The sequence below is a fragment of the Perna viridis genome, chromosome 4 (assembly GCF_037379345.1).
Source record: "Perna viridis isolate PV_CMFRI_1.1 ecotype Kerala chromosome 4, ASM3737934v1, whole genome shotgun sequence".
In the NCBI taxonomy this organism is placed as follows: Eukaryota; Metazoa; Mollusca; class Bivalvia; order Mytilida; family Mytilidae; genus Perna; species Perna viridis.
Window position 1 is genome coordinate 30,782,887 of NC_142448.1, and position 17,352 is coordinate 30,800,238.

The 17,352-nt window shown below is 32.7% G+C and overlaps 1 protein-coding gene across 1 annotated transcript in view; it reads left to right on the forward strand.

Moving 5' to 3' along the window:
• The window catches only part of LOC148619717 (cadherin-23-like), a 44,351-nt gene extending 27,640 nt beyond the window's left edge, over positions 1–16,711 (forward strand). The window contains exons 16-29 of the mRNA XM_088579934.1: positions 276–776; positions 1,291–1,476; positions 1,885–2,092; positions 2,969–3,273; positions 3,773–4,051; positions 4,462–4,550; positions 4,787–4,870; positions 5,365–5,433; positions 6,140–6,206; positions 7,367–7,497; positions 8,356–8,399; positions 9,348–9,396; positions 10,584–10,655; positions 16,345–16,711. Coding sequence (XP_088436060.1) covers positions 276–776; positions 1,291–1,476; positions 1,885–2,092; positions 2,969–3,273; positions 3,773–4,051; positions 4,462–4,550; positions 4,787–4,870; positions 5,365–5,433; positions 6,140–6,206; positions 7,367–7,497; positions 8,356–8,399; positions 9,348–9,396; positions 10,584–10,655; positions 16,345–16,603 — 2,343 coding nt within the window. The 3' untranslated portion in view covers positions 16,604–16,711. The remainder of the gene's footprint in view (positions 1–275; positions 777–1,290; positions 1,477–1,884; positions 2,093–2,968; positions 3,274–3,772; positions 4,052–4,461; positions 4,551–4,786; positions 4,871–5,364; positions 5,434–6,139; positions 6,207–7,366; positions 7,498–8,355; positions 8,400–9,347; positions 9,397–10,583; positions 10,656–16,344) is intronic.
• Positions 16,712–17,352: the final 641 nt, after the last annotated feature.

Consider the following 17,352-nt stretch of genomic DNA (forward strand, 5'->3'; position numbering starts at 1 on the left):
AAAGAGAGCAAACATATTATTTTGTACGATGTTTTGAATGCTTTAAGGTTTTGAGTTTAACCTACGGTATAATCTCTCTGTAATTGCTATACAATTGAATGAAAACCAATGAAATTCATGTATATCTTTTTTGTGATACAAATTTCTTGAAGTATCTTTCACAAAAAAGCTTACTTTAAAACATGGATTATTAAATTGAGAAAGTATTCTAATGATAACAAACTTAAGTACCTAAGTTAATTTCTTATTAACACCATTTTCTGTTTACTTCTTAGTGCGATATTGTTGCAACTGGAAATATAGACAGAGAAAAAGTTGATCCATACATCCTTACAATCATATCAACAGATAGTCCTACCAACACAAAAGATCAAAAGACAGGGACGGCAACTCTAACTGTAATAATTGATGACGTAAACGACAATTCCCCGATTTTCAGAAAGACTGAGTACAGAAAAAATATATTAGAAAACTCTAAAGTTAACCAACTGGTAACAACAGTAACCGCTAATGATATTGATGCTGGAAACAATAGTCTGTTTACATACAAGTTTTCTGACAACACAACGGATTTTTTCAGCATTAATTCCTCTACTGGAGATATATATGTGAAGTCTAATCTTACTAACCAATTTGGAAACTATTCAATTATGGTGGAAGCTGTTGATTATGGAGGATTGAATAGTTCGACTACTGTATTGATTGAAGTTGAGGACATCAACAACAATCCACCTGCCTTTGTTAAGTTTTCTCCTCCTGTTCCTTCAATATATGAGGCAAATTTTCATTTGTTGTTTTATACATTTGCATATGAGTGTATATTTTCTTCTTCAAACGCTAAGGATCTATGCCACAATGAATTTAAATACATTTATTTTGTTTATGTTCCTCTGAAAAGGTCTTTGTTTGGGTCAAGCTTTTCTATACATCATGAAAGAAATGTTGGTTTTTTTTTCTGCAATCATTATATAGGAATGACACTAAGTCAACAAGTTTTTTATTAATTAATTATATCTTACTTTCAGCAACGCAATCGAATTCAACTTGTACCCTTAAATTTCCCTTTTTCTATACAGTACGTAAATGTACTAAACACATCAGAAAATACTCATGGCATAAAAAATAGTGCCATTGAAGTTTTGTGAAGATAATAATTTGAGATTTGTTGAAGGTATTTCCAGCAATAAATATTTCTGATATTTTATGTTCATTTTACTTGTATCACTGGTTCTTCTGCCTTCACGATCTTTTTCACTTGCATAGATTTACTCTGAATAACTCTTTTTTTAGTGTGCTCGTATTGGATCGTTAGTACTGAAATTGAATTCAAAAGATTTGGATAATGGTGAAAACAGTAGAGTTGAATACTCATTTGTCGGAAACTCTCCATACCAGTCAGATTTTACTATTGACGGTGTTAATGGTGAAATAAGGACTGTAAAAGAACTTGATGCAGAAAAAAACTCATTTTACAAGGTAATCGGTAAATGAATGATGCATGTAACTGATAAATGTACTAATCAACATGTGTTTGAATCTGTTTATGGGATGTAGGTCACAACAAAATGTCCATTCTTGTCGAAAGCAATCCAAAATTATTATCTGACTGCTTCAAGCTCTGGTTCTCAATGTTAGTATACAGCCTCAAAACCATTGAATCGATTAAAACTCTTGTGATATTATCTAAATCCTGTTACAATTTAACAGAGAGTACATTGCAATCTATCTATGCTTCTGCTTCATATGTAACACACAGTGTTTATTGCTCGCTTGTTTAGTGTATATATTGAAATGAAGAACAGAAAAAGTTATTCAAAACATTGAATGAATATTGAAAACATCAATAAAACACATCTAATAACAATTATTTGGTATATATTTTAGCTAAGGGTGCAAGTCAAAGACCACGGAAACCCCCGACTATCGTCCGAACAAGATCTTACAATTCAAGTCGTTGATATAAATGATCAACCACCCGAGTTCAGACAAAAAGAGTTCATGACATCTGTATCTGAAAATGTTGATAATAAAACCATAGAAACAGTCAAGGCTTACGACAAAGATTTTTCTTCAGAAATTATATATGAAATAGGTAAGATTTTTATTTCATGAATTTTCAAGATATTTGCAAACACGTCGATCGAAAAGTTTTCCTTTAGACTTTATAATCTTAAATTTACGCTGAAAAGGTAATTTCAACCCTAAAGAATTGATTTTACAAGGTCATAACTTTTTTCATCATTTTCATACAGCAGCTTTAAATGTTTGATATATTTAGTCTCTCTGGATATGAAGGTTTTTTTTTATTTGTAACCTCATAGTCATTGCATCTTTTTGAAAGACAAAGAGTCTTTCATAAGTTTTATTCAAAACAGGGGCAAAACGTCAAAGATAATTCCTGAACCTTTCGTACAATTAATTGGGTTTCATTTTCTCTGAATTTCACTATGCCTGTATCACTTTAGCAATAAGCATAACAGTAAAGGTGTGTAAAGCATCGTATTCAACAGAAAAATAAAACAGATTCTACTACTTTTAGCCTCCAAAAGTAAAACTAATTAATTTTGATCGCAATATTTTTATTATCTATTTATCCTCAACTTGTACGACTTCGTTCAAGAAAATACTTATTTGTATCAAATATTGTTATGACTTTAGTGTTAATCATAATTTTCATATCAAGTGCCGACAGCTTACGTCGGTATTTATTCAGTTTCTGCTTTTCGGATAAAGAATATTTTTGTCAAAATCTCAATTATTCCCCTTGCATGATTTTGGAATAGAAAGCGACATCTTTTGAAGGGAATATTTGCTATAACAAAAATTTGTCGATACTTTGTTCCAATAATCACACAGTGCGGAAGGAACAGTTTTTGCATAGTAATTGTAAGGTCTTGCTTTTTATTATACTTCCTTTGCAAGCAGGTAATCAATCTCTAGCCTTGTATTATTTTCATATTGTTGGTAGTGAAAAACTTTAATAATTCATTCGCCATCGATGATAAAAGTGGAGATGTAACCATTATCAAACCGATAGATCGAGAGAAACTTTCAACAGCTGTTATATTACAAATTTCGGCGAAAGACAACACAGCTTATAACATAAGTTCCCAATGCGATTACCAAACAAATGCTTTCAGCAACAAAACCGAGACGAATATCATCGTCAAAATCATAGACCAGGACGACAACCCACCTATTTTTACTCAACCAGAAATCAAGAAAGGTTTACGAAGAACTGTCAAACTAAGTACAAAAATCCTAGATCTTGAGGTAATTTAAATTATTGATTTGACAATTCAGAGTATTTTTCAAATGTGGGTATGAGTCCGTTACATGAAATACCCCAATTTATTTCTGGAAAAAGTATAATATTCCTTATACGTTAGACCAATGTTACCTTTTAGAGAAGTGGAAAATAGCAATATGCTTTGCCTTTTTCAGCTCGTAAAAGATATTTCGATTTATGATACAGAGATTAAATATATTAACAAAATATTTACAAAATAGTTTATGTGCGTTCTGATTTCCTTATGTTATCAATAGGAATAAATCAATCTCAATATATCGTCCTTTGTATTTTTTGTTTTGATGTGTGTACAGTATATTTACTATGATTAAAGTACTCCATGTTTAAAACGACTTTAACCGTTTGATTTGTTTGTATTTCTGGTAGGTATAACTGGTGTGAAAGCCTAATGTTTAATTTGATGCTTTGATTTAAAACAATAATAAAGAACGTATTGTCATAGTATGTCGTTTTTATCATTAGAAATGGATTTTCCCTGATCCTGATACTAAAGAATTTCAAGTTCACACCTACGATTTCAACGGCAACATGACCTACTCAACGCAAGCGTTAAGAGACATGATTTTGAAAACGAAATTAGGGGGTGCTGAAGATTGTCCGGATACTCAAAAGACATGTATTTGTTTGACCCCAAATGGCACTTTAATAACAAACTTATTGTTTGAAGAGAACATGAAAGGATCTCTTAAAGTACCTGTAATTGTCTGGGATGGTGCTGGGAACTCTACAGCGACCATTAAGGTATTTGTAGTGTTTTTGGTGTTCCAGTAGTTTTTTTTTCTAGTGTTTTGCGTATGTCTCTTTTTTTATAACTATTACTTGTTTTTTGTTTGTTTCGTTTTCGGTATGTTTGTTTTTTTAGAATGATTTAATTTGCATCTGAAATGATATTAGACTGGTTGGATTTGTTAAACTTATAATTGATAACACTATTAAGAAACATATTTTTGACAATGTCTTTATGTCATAAGTGAAGTACCACACATAATACTAAATAAAAACAACAGTGATGTTTTACGGCATTATTTGTTTATATATATGTTAAGGATTTTTTTAATAATATTAAAATAATACAGTAAATAAATACTGAATAATATGTACCACAATACTAAATCCCTACAGTTTTTTCATAAGGTTTTATTGCGTTTTAGCTTGATATCATATCTGATGACCAAACGGCTGCCATGTTGATTAAAGGATCTAAAAATTTTGTTCAGGTCAACCAACAAGAAATTTTAAAGTAAGAAAGTTTCTACTGGAAGTATTAATTGTTTTTAAGATAAAACACTTAATAATGCACAACATACAACCAGCTTGTTGCAATTATAAAATTATTAGATTTCAATAAAGTAAGTACATGTACAATGTTTGTTCATTTAAAAATATTTTTTTCTTCTTCCAATGTTTTGTAATAATTTCTTCGTTTACGCCAACACACACTTGAAAATGCGGCAATTTATTTAAAATTCCTTTCAGTATTGCCAGTAAAATTACCGGCAAAATATTCATAGCAGATGGAATTGAATCAAAAGTTACAAATGGAATAGCAGAAGCTGATAGGTAAGTTTTGTTTCTAATATTTGTTTTACGTAGTTTTTGGTAACTTCAAAAATTGCGACGAGTGACAATTGTAGGTAAGTAACCACTTAACTGTTTCTTTCTCAGATTCTCTTCACGAAGTCGTGCATGTTATTGTAATATAACATTACGTCGAAACTATACGCCGAAATATGAAGGCCTGTACTTGTTCCTGCTCAACTCAATTATCGTGTACCTGTTAAACATTTTTATCATTCGTTGCCATATTTAAATTGTTAAAAAAACTATTGCTTTTTAATGCAGCAAATTTTAGCAAACATTTAACCGGAAAATCAGTTTAAATTTTATTACTGTTATTTATGTCAAGATCATGTAAATGTATTTCTGCAATAAATTGTATGTCTTTTGTATAAATGTAGAAAGGTCTAGACAATAATTACCTTCACCCATACCTTTATAATTGTAAGTAGATTACCAGTTGAGAAAATTATTTTAAATAATTTACTTGTTTTCAGAACATATTTGTATTTTCATGTTGCTGAAACTACCAACGGACCAGTACTGTTAGCTTCTGAAGCCAAAGAGTGAGTTCAAATTTCCATAGTCGAATCTGAACGATATTGTAATATGTTATATATATATATATTTCAAAATATCCATAGAAACAAGATGGCGGATAAACAATACATTCAATGCAAAATTCTCGTAGGAAAAATAAATTTTGAATTTTTTTCAATCCCGGAGGTAAGAACGAAAAATAATTGCAAGGGAATCGTAGTACAGAACGACATGAATAAAATGGCAAGTTTTTGAAAGGAACCGTCGAGTAATTACAAAAATAAACGCAAAAAACCGCAAACAATCCGAGTTGACTTGGACTATAATCATAACCACTTAATATTCTGAAAGTAGCTTCATTTTCCATATTATGTGGTATGATTGTAGTCTGAAATGACACGTTTCTGTGTTTTCACCTTTGTGCTATTTTGATTGTATGGTTAAAATTTATTACAGTCACTGTATATTTAACAATAATCTATAAAGTTATACCATTATTGTTGGATTTGGATTCCATTAGTTGCTGTAAGAAAACATGATCTTTGAATAGGTAAGTCATATCGTGGTTTCAGACTGAAGCGATCAACTTCCTATTGGGCGTATGGTTTCTGAGGTGGTTCTTTGTTGCATTGTAGCAATGCCGTTTTTGCGAATACATTACAATAGAAAAGAAATATTATAAATCTTTTTTTAAATCTCATGTAAACTTTATATGTTAAAATATTTTGCCAGACTATGCGATGACTACAGTACAGCTCTTGGACATTCTCTCGTTAGGTTTAACTTAAAAACAATAACGGTAAGAATTTATATTATCCAAAATAGTCACTGTAGTAGCGTAAATAATTTAAAGCACCCATGTTTTTGAAGGTCTCAAAACTAATCAGTGGTCTCGTAATACGTTCTTGGCATGTATGTAGGGGATCATGGATTCGATCCTAAATCGAGTTATGATACCAATGACTTACAAATAAAATGTAACTGCTTTTCCGCTAAGCACACGACATACACAGAAAGGAGTGGCGACTGGTTGGCTTCGAGTTCAAATAACGAGTGCAAGGGAGAAGGCATTCCTACCTGCGGTATTTTGACTCTATAAGTTCTTTGATTAAAAATCTGGATCATCGTGTCCGACCAGTCGGTTTCACAATATCAAGATCTGTTAGGAAAATATTTTCGCCCTGATGATGCATGATATGTTTGTTATAGAACATTTATCTTTAATGAATTAACTAACAAATCAGGCAAAACAAAAAAGACACATTTATGGAAGTTTTTTTTTTTGCCTATATAATTTATGTTTTTGTAATTCAACCTGACTGGATGTTGGTGCCATAAGTCCTATGATCGTTTGATCTATTAATGTACAAAATCATATATAACGCCATTGAAGGCCCATTTTCCTTCCTCATGAGGTATCAGATAGTACTTAATAGTTTTCCCCTTTGCAACATTTTTTTCTGAAATGAAAATACCCTAAGCAGTCTTTTTGAAATTGTATGGAATTAATTGCCTAAGTATATTTAGTCAATGAGAAATGTTCCACTCCATTGTGTATAGTTGTTAAGAGTGTTATGTCAGTTCTTGTTGTTGATTTTCCTGTATGTATAAATGAATGACTGCTGTTTTCTCTGTCATGATGCCATTGTACCGTTTATTTTGTTTTTCCATTTGAATGACTTCTTGCATCGATAGACTACAGATGGGCCCATCTTCTAATCAACAAATGCTCTTAAACAGCAGAATACAATTTCATGAAACTTTCGCAAGGACCTATTACGCACCTCTTATTTTCTTCCTTCTTAAGAGCTTTATTTACAGAATTATATCATCGTCATCATGAACTCGCGGATCGTTGCGATGTTAATATTTGTTTTTTTTATTATCTGTTATTACTTTACTGTCACTTTTACCTCTAACTACCCAAATATTAAAAACAAATATTTGTTTGCTTTTTAGGAATACAAGGACACCATTTCAAAAGATGATAAACCTGGTATTACTTTGAAATACGTGCTGATGGCAGTGTGCGCCTTGCTTGCTGTAACTATAGTGATAAATGGAATCTGCTTCTGTAGTAGCGTTGCCAGGTACATTTATGGTTGATAGATTATTTCTTAGTGTAGTGACAAATTAAAAATGTGTTAGAAATGCCACTTATATTGCCAAAGTACAGTGTAATTGCTAACTGTACTTGAATTTATGATTTCAACTGTGCGTTATCTTGGAAGTTATCATATGTTTAAGGCCAACTGTGTATATTCTCATGTACTTATTTACGCAATAATAACTATCTCAAAGTTCGTGAAAAGCAATTCACCGCAATAAAAGTACAAATACTAAGATTGACATTTGAAATGAAGAAAAAAACAATTATCACAACTCAAGCGTTGGGTATTAAATCTAAACCAGTCAGTGAATTTACTTTTTTTTTCGGGTTGAAATATCAACTGCTGTCAAAATTTGCTTCAATACTACATGTAATTAGAAAACAATAACATCACCACTAATTGCCAGAGCAGTACCATTATTTGTCTTTGGGTAAAACTGCATGCATAGATATCAGGATTTTTTTTTTGTAAATTGCCTATGTTGCTATTGCTACACTTTCTTTTCATATCAATATATTTCAAAGGACAGCAACACGAATTATAAGAAATAACTATATAATCATTTTTCAAATAAACAATAATTTTCTAAATGATTTGTCATTGTTTTTAATAAATGGTTCTGTTCTCACATCCTGATTTGTGTTAAGTTTTAGATTTAGATGGAGATTACCAGACAATCAAAAAACACGATGTTTTTAATTTTTTAATTTTTTTTATTTTTTATATATGTGATTGGTTGAATAATAGATATCTAAATCTTATCACATAATAAAACTTGATAATTCCTATCAGAAAGAAACACTGAATAATCATTAACAAAACATGCTCGATTTACAGGTACAAACGCAAGTTGAAAGCCGCGACAACCAATACGAATGTTGGTACGTAAAATTTTAAATAAAATAGCAAGGATACTTGTTGAAGCATAAAACAGCAAAGACTACATTAACTTTAAAAGACATTTTTTTTTCAGTTTGTATCTTTTACTAGTAACAAAATTAAACTCGTTTTGAAAGTCTTATCGAATACCAGTATGTCGTTGTTGCAAAATGTTTTATCTGAATTATTTCTCCATATACCTTTTGAAAGTTGGTAAACCCTAAGGGTAATTATAATCAAATTTTAATAAACATTTGCTGCTAAAATGTTCAATTTTAGTCATAGTAACTTGGGCTTTCAATAAACATGCATGAACCATGAACTGTATCATTTATATTATATGTTGGGGTCACATTTTATGTCAACATAATGCATTTCTGCAGTTAGAACAATGTTCAGCGCATGTACTAATAGGATATTTGAAGGATAGAGTGAAATAACCAAAATGTAGTCACGATCGTCAAAGAACGCTAATATTTTTTGAGTGCTCAGAACTTGCTCCATGCATGAGTTAAATCTATATGCGTTATCGGTACGAGTGGTTATAATTTGGTCATTCACGACAATTTATCGCTTATCCTTTTTCCGACAAAGATTTCCTCAGATTCAATATATTTTTTAATACATTTTAAATTTTGTAATCGTTTGCTTGATATTCCATATTATCAATGACGTCGAACAATGTTAACGTCTCGAGATAAATATGGTGTGACGCTTGGGGTGAGAAAGAGAGAGGGAGACTTCGAACGTGAAATTACAGTATTTTTCGAAATTTATTTTACATGGAACATTTGATAATAAACTGCTATTTGTACAAGACTTTCATTATTCTCTTCAAACATAAACCTTTTTGTATGTTTTTACTTATATATGTTAATTATACAAGACCAAAACGCTTGTTGATATACGGGTATTTGAATCACTATTAGACTAATATCGTCCCTTTAAAGGTACTGATGGTAAAGAGACTCAACCAGGAACGAATCTATATGCACGAAAGTAAGTTTTGAATTTGCTTTTATAGCTACAAACGTCCTTTTTTCTGTCATAACATATATGTGATATAATGAGATCGCACACAGCTAAAAATTGGTATGCTGTAATCTATGAAGCGACAGAATTAGAGAAAAATGTCCAACGCCCTGTAATTATAGATTACATATGGTTACGTACATTTTTTCACTGACATTTTTAGTTGTAGATTGGACAAATATCGCTCACTTTCATAAAATATCGAAAGCTTTTCGGTATTTTTATTCTATACAGCCTAGATGTTACTAACAATATTCGTACCACTTAGCGTAACGGTCCATGTGTGGACTTTGAGTGAATGTATTATGGCTATCAATGACATACAAACATGACAGTGGATGTGTAATTATTGAACAAACAAATATTCAGTCGTGCCATAGTTTCTTTCCTCTTTCGTCTACCCCGGACTTGACTTTTTATGAGTAACTCGGCGGATGTTTCTAGAAAAGCAAAGGATGCTTACTCGAACGGTGCATTTGGTCCACGATTCATATTTTATGGAGTCCGAGTTGCTCAAATACTTTTGTTACTTTGTATGGATTATTTTAATTTTCTCTAGATTACATTCTTTTGGTTTCTTGAAATCTTTTCTTGAAAAACAGTTTGTTTGGTACTAATGAATGTGTGAGCACTCATGTTGTTTAAAATGAACTATCTTTTAACGTTGTTTTTTTGCGAATTTTTAAAGGATTTTGTTGACAAAAGAACAAAATTTTGACGTTGTTCTTGTATGCTGACAAGACTCGTTGTTTTTGCAAGAACCCCCATTTTTGCCGTATAACTTCATTTAACGACTAATAAATTATCATGGACAAAATACATAAATGTGATGATTGTGACATCAAATACTGTATATTTAGGTCGTCTGGTTTTTTATATGTGTAGATTTGGAGTAATGCATCGACTCCGAAGTTGTGTGGTACACAAGTATTGTTCGTCACGTCGATACGGTCCCGCTAGAAATTGAATATCAAAAAATAATAACAAGTTGACAAATAAACAAATAGTACTTTAACAGTCCGTCTTACTACTGATTAGAATTCCATCTTACACAGCCATGTCCTTTTAATGTCAAATTCTTTCTTAAGTATACCTATTTCATGAAGGTAAAATTTAATTGTTCACAATTTGTTTTCTTTTGCACTTTTTTTCAGTAAAAACCCTATGTTTGATAAAGAAGTAGATTCTCAGGCAGTGGATTACGATCGCTTTGAAGACCATGTCAGGTCAGTAAAAAATTCATTTTTCTTGGGTAATCTAAATTTCGAAGTAAATTCCGATTGAGTATGATTGTAAGATCTGGAGCTGTCTTATCTCAAACCTTGTTTATTGATGTTCGTTATATTTGGAATAAATATATTCATCAGATCGTTTTCGGGGTTTTTCTCTGAATGTCATAGGACTTCTCTTCCTTTTGGGGTATCCAAGTTGTTTGTTTTTGCACGCGTTTGTCATGATTCTAGGATTTTTCAACATAATTTTCTCTCTCTTTTTGGTTCTGCTTAGTATAGTTTAACTTTTAATCGTGATTTTTTAAATATTTTTTATGTATACTTAACAGAAAACTACTTAATTTATTTTAATTACTGAAGCTCTAATTAATTATTCCTCGAAAAGGACTCACAAACGTCAGGTTCCACAAATATGTCCGATTTCACAAAGGTGTCTGATAATACATTACACAATCATAAACTAATTGTTCCTACAAAAGTATGGTTATTATATATAATTATCGTAATAATTATGTTATATTAAACAACGTCAGATCAAGATACTCTGACTCTGTTTAGGACAATGTCACAAAATTCAGCAGTTTCAAGCGATTGTAACATTCCTTCCCCGTCATACGCTTTTCGGATTAAGGGATTAGTTTAACAGAGATTTTGTTCAGCGAGAACCAGTTTATTGTGATTGTGTTCTTTGTTTTGTTTTGTTTATTTATCATTTTAAGACGTATATACATATATCAATACGTGTATAGTTAGACTGGCGGAAATGAGTTTCCATTATGACGCGATTAAAACAAATACTTTTTTTTGGGGGCGCAAATGACACCTCTTAAATATGTAATTGAGCAAAAGGATTCTCATCGAGCATTTACAATTCTGGCTGAAATGTACCCACAAAACAACCCGGGTTTGGTGGAAAACTGAAGTACTCGTGGTCGTTTCTGTTTTTTGTTGACCATTTTCTGCGAATAATATACATTGTATATTGGATTTAATGATTTCAAATAGCTTTTATATGTTTGCCCTTAGAAAAATATTCAGAAATGAAAATTGATAAATATAATCAATGCTCCTCTACTCACTGACCTATTCCTTCACTCTTATGAGGCTGATCTGATCCGTTTTGCAAGATCCTCTGATCTCAGTTTCCACTGTATAGAAGGTGTGTTATCGTTAAACAATCTGATAATTCTGACTACGAAAATCTCCAAAATTCATGAAAAGAACACCAGAAGTATACATTGTGATAATAATAAAAAAAAATAGCAAATAAGCCATTTTATACGGAAGGATTAGTACTCTAGGGGGTTGACATTGAAAAATATGTTAATTGAAGCTATTTTTCGGCGGGGTAGTGGTACATCTTTTTTCATTTTACCGCAAAACCATGTGCTACCGCAATTTTCCTGGTACCATTATAGAGCTGACACATTGGGCTATAGGATGATATTTAAATGTGTTAAGTTTGTTCACACATGCTATCCACGGAAGGTATAGACGCTCAAACAATTGAATCATAAACTTCTTGACTTTTTGACCCAGTGGGGTACAAATATAGGCTCATACTAAAAAAATCCGAGAATATTCTATGACGAAAAATTGATTCTGTGATGGGAGGTATAAAGGTTCCTACAAATCCCCACGAAGTTGATGAATAGGAGGTGGGTGTGCACGGTTGACCCTCCCAGCCTATGGACTATATAGTTCTTGGTAGAGATTCCTCAAACTTTGTAAAAAAAAACTCAGAAAAACATTTTTAATTATGAATTAAAAAAAGAACGAATATCGTTTAGCTGGATTCTTTAATCTAAGTTTCCACTATATAGATGGCGTATTATCTTTAAACAATCCCAATTTCGGGTATTTGATAAATTGAATCTACCCTTAAGAACTTGAGATGAAGGATAAAGGATAATGTAGACACTATGAAGTCATTCTCATATCTTGACCTGCGCTTAGACATTGATGAAAATGGAAAACTATTGACCAAACTATACGACAAACACAATGACTTTTCATTTCGTATTGTCATTTTTCTTTTATCTGTGGCAACATACTTTCAGCACCCGCGTATGGTGTTTTCATATCATAACTCATAAGTTATGCCTGCGCTTGTCGTCACTATTCAGACTTTTTGTACCGCGCTAGACTTCGTACAATTAGGCTTCTGGGGCAGGGTTATGTTACTACTAGAAGTGTTATGGTCGTCATCATAAAATCGTGGATGTTTACGGTGTATCCATCTGCACCATGACAACCGATTCTTTCAATGTGTTTTCATTTCCACTTTCCTTTCCTGTTTCGTCTACCCCGGACTTGACTGCTTATGAACAGCCAGCTCTTCAGATATTAATAGAAAAGCAGAGGACGCTTATCCTACCGGTGCAACTGGTTCGTGCTCCCAGTTCTTAGTGGAATCCGAGATGCTCATTTTCTTTTGTTTCTTTGTAGCTCTTATTTTGGTTATTTTGTGTTTTATGTTATATGTGTCGGTTTTCTCCGTCCGGTCTTTGTCCCTGGATTACATTATTTTGATCTCCCAAAGCTAATAACAACAATTTGCCAATTATAGCAATAACATGCCTGTGCTTTAAATCATCACTTGTATAGTCACGCTGCAATGGAAGAGGGAGGTTTAGCGCGCTGTAAAAGCTAGATTTAACCCACCATTTCGTTTGAAGTAACTTTACCAAGTCAGGACCATTGTTGTGCCGGCTGGTGCGGTGGTGTAATATCAATTTTGCCAGCTTTATTTTGGACTTGACTTGATTATGAATCGGATTTTTTTGTGGTAATTTTGTTGTTACCCTTCTTCACGAAAAATTCTCTAAATAATATGTTATAGTAGGTCTATCCTCATTATGTACAATGTAAGAATCTTTTCGCTTAGTCAAATTCCTAAACATGACATTGTATTAATTGCATGAGTCCCAAGTTCCTGCAAACTGTATGTAAAATTCTAAAATATACGAAATTATCATTTTGCTTTTGGATATATTCTTCTTGTCGTTCGCCATTACACTTGAATGCCAGTCTCCTCAACAAATCTGGCCGTCTTCTGTAGGTCTCCCATAGGTCTATACAGTTTCTCTGGGGGTATATAAAAATTGACATATAACATGATTCAAAGAAAATATCAAACCTTTTTATTCGAACTAATTCGGATATATTCATAAAGACCGCGTAAGTGTCTATAAACTATTTTTTCATCACACTTATACAAAACTGATGCTCCATTTTCTGAATATGAAGGGTGATCCTACGTTTTGCACCTTCAAAAATGTTTTTAACGATGTTGCATTTAGTAGGAATTTTTTTCCAGTGATGCGAGGCGCCCACTGTATGTCACAAAGCGCAGAAGATTCGGAACTCGATGTGCAGGGAGACTAAACCAATGAACGCAAATAAAGAGCTACATGAAATGAATAGGTTTAGGTTACAGACCACCAATTCAACCAATGAGCATTTGGAACGTACGCAAAAATAGTCCTACGCAGAAATTACCCCTGTTCCTCATAGTGCTGTGAAAAAAGTTCTCATCTTATTTAAAAAAATTAAACAGTTTCTGAAAGGAAAAACATTTCTGTACATTTTATAGGTGCATTTTGCTTCTTGTGATGTGAAGCCTATTCTCCATAAAGATTTTTAAATATACCCCTGTCTTGTGAAAACACTGGGATTTCCCATGCTATTTATAGACCCTTCACTTCCGGTGACCAGTACTGCACTGCAAGTCTGCTAACCCCACATGCCATTCTGAGGACTGTGAGCTGACATATGCAGAATCATGCTGATATATAGTCCTCTGCAGGTTAAAGTTAAGGTAAAGTCCAGAGAAGCCATTGAATATTGTGAAATTAGCATAGAAGCCTATGGAAAGTGGAATTAGTGGTTTTTAGCCTTTAGTCAGGAAAACATTGGAAACGTATATACTAGGGTCCAACGCCCATTTCTTCCAACACATGGACACAGAATAGTAGAATTTCAGGGGAGAATTAGCTCTGTATTCTCTATTCTGCGGTACGAATAGCCCATCGATCCCAACCTAGTCAATCGTGAAAGTACAATATTCATTTCAACACCTGGAATAAAATACTAACATTTTGTAATTTTGATCCGAGGCAAACCAATATATGTCATTATGCTCTGACAGGCGTTATAATCAGCAATTCGACTCAAATGGTCAGATCTATCATTTAATTCTCTGAGAATCCATGCCATGTCCAGAGTGTTGTTACGTTCCAAGCAAACTCTAAAAATGTCTAAAGCTGAGTTTTAAAGCACGGATATCGTACTACCTTAACTGACAATGTTTACAACGTTTTGGTTTTCAATACACCACTTGATAAATTTTGTACAAATGATAACAAAGCCTTTTTAAGTTCCTTCAAAGCTAAACCATTCACTCTCTCGGAACCACATACTATAAGCCATATTTTTCAGAGTTTCATACCTACCAAATATATTGCCACTTGTATCCATATGAACAATTCTATGACAAACATCATCAGTATCAGTAGCTTCAATCTGAAGTATTTGATGTTATCATTTAAAACTGAAATTGCTCAATTCTATCATCAGACAACGGAACAGCTTTATACAAAGATACTATCTTGTTAACATCTATTGTCAAATGTTTGGTATTCAAATATACAATGTCCTATGACAAAGTAGTTAATATTCACGCTTTAGATTTACTTACGAGGATTTGTCACTCGGTTAATGATGATATATTTTTACATGGCCTAATTAGTCGAGTGGTCTAGAGCGTTGGACTTAGTACAGACGGTGTTACCATAGATGTTGTAGCGGAAAAAGGGTTCGAATTCTGCTAGGAGAGCTACTAAATTTCCATTGCAAACTTGCAATCTTGCATTGACTCCAGAGTTTGGATATACCTTAGTTTTATATATGTATTTGCATCTTTGCATCAATTATATTCTATGTTGATCCTCGCCGTGCATGCAATGTATCTACATAGTAATGGATCCTTGAATGGCTATGTTCACAGACTATTTTAAAGCAGATGCGTTATTAAATACAATTGTGACGGTGGTTTGTATAAAACAGAACCTTGTATCCATTTTGTATAGTATCAATAACAAAATCCAGCGCCAATGACAAATCAACACTGTAAATTTTGTTTCAATCTACTTTTAACAATAATAGCAGCACAACATTTCCATATTCATATTAACCATTAGTTAATTTGAAAGTATCAGACGCCTGTTTGCCGTGACTTGTTTGGGTATGGACAGCTAGACCTCCAGTGTTCGAATTAACAACAGTTATGACCAGAACCTCTCCTTTGTCTGGCACCTGCGATAAGGATTCCCATGGACAAGACGTTTTGAAAACTTTTTACACCATGTAACCGATGATTTAAAAACACGTTTATTATCTTCGTTGTACTGAAGGAATAAACCACAATAGTGCGTAAATAAAAGAAAAAGAAACCCAATTTCAACCTTATTTAGTTCGTTCACACGATTGAAATTACATTTACAGTAGCAGTTGGTTAGTTTAAATGCCCAATAGTTTAGTCAATATTTGTATTGTTCAGCAAAGTGGTAACAAAAGAATGTCATGGTTGTAAGAAAAACACTGTAAATCAATCTTATAGCATGTTCATTATCCCCAAACCTCAGCTTACTGTTCTGTAATCATATGTTTCTTCTCTTTCCAGCGTTGGTTCTTATGACTCGTACCAGTTCAATAAGAAGGATCCTATTATAGAAGATGAAGAAAAGGGTGCGACAATGGATATGTATGATGATGACTATGATACAATAGAGGACGAAACCGATGGTTTAGCAATGGTATTAGCGCAACACAAAAAGGAAAAGACCGCAAGTTTCGAAAATCTTGTCTGTTCTACATCTGAAAGTTCACTGCAAGGAGTTGATACTAGTTCTTACGATTCTTTAGAAACAACAGAGGTGTAAAGTTACTGGTTTGATATTCTTGTTTTGCAAATGTTTTACGCGACTTTTAAAATATTCTGTCGCTATTGTTACTTTATCCTACAGCATTAAAACTTTTATTGTAAATCATTGCTTATTTGGAATTATAAAGTATCTCCTGTCTGTTGTAAATGAAAAAAAAACGCGGCGCATTTTCTCACTGAAAAAAATGTGCCTTACTTTTAATTATCGCTTTCTCGACCAGTATTTAAAATTGTATATTATATATGCGTACTGTAACATTGATAAAAAGAATATGTACCTAATTAACTGGTTTGAGAACTACACTGATAAAATTTTGTTCGTTAAAACAAATGAATGAACAAAATAGTTTTGAGTGAATGAACAGTCATCGACTTTGTCATGAGCAAACCTGCAGGCATGTATGTCCATTTCTCACATTACGTATATAGTACAACATCATTTCTTAGAGATTGATAGAAAGGGAAACCCAGTGACTTAACTAAATGACAAACGCAATAACTTTAGTTTCATATCGTAAACTTTTTTCTGTTCTGTGGAAACATCCTTCCAGCACCTGTGTATATAGTTTTCATATCACATCTCATAGTGCGGTCAGAGTTTGCCGGAAATACTCTGCGTTTTTTACTTGTTTTACTTCTTACAATTAGGATTCTGGAACAGGGTAATGTTGCTACAGGTTTAAAGTCTTTACTATAATTTTTTATGGTCGGCATCATGGATTGCTGTAATGTATCCATCTGCATTAT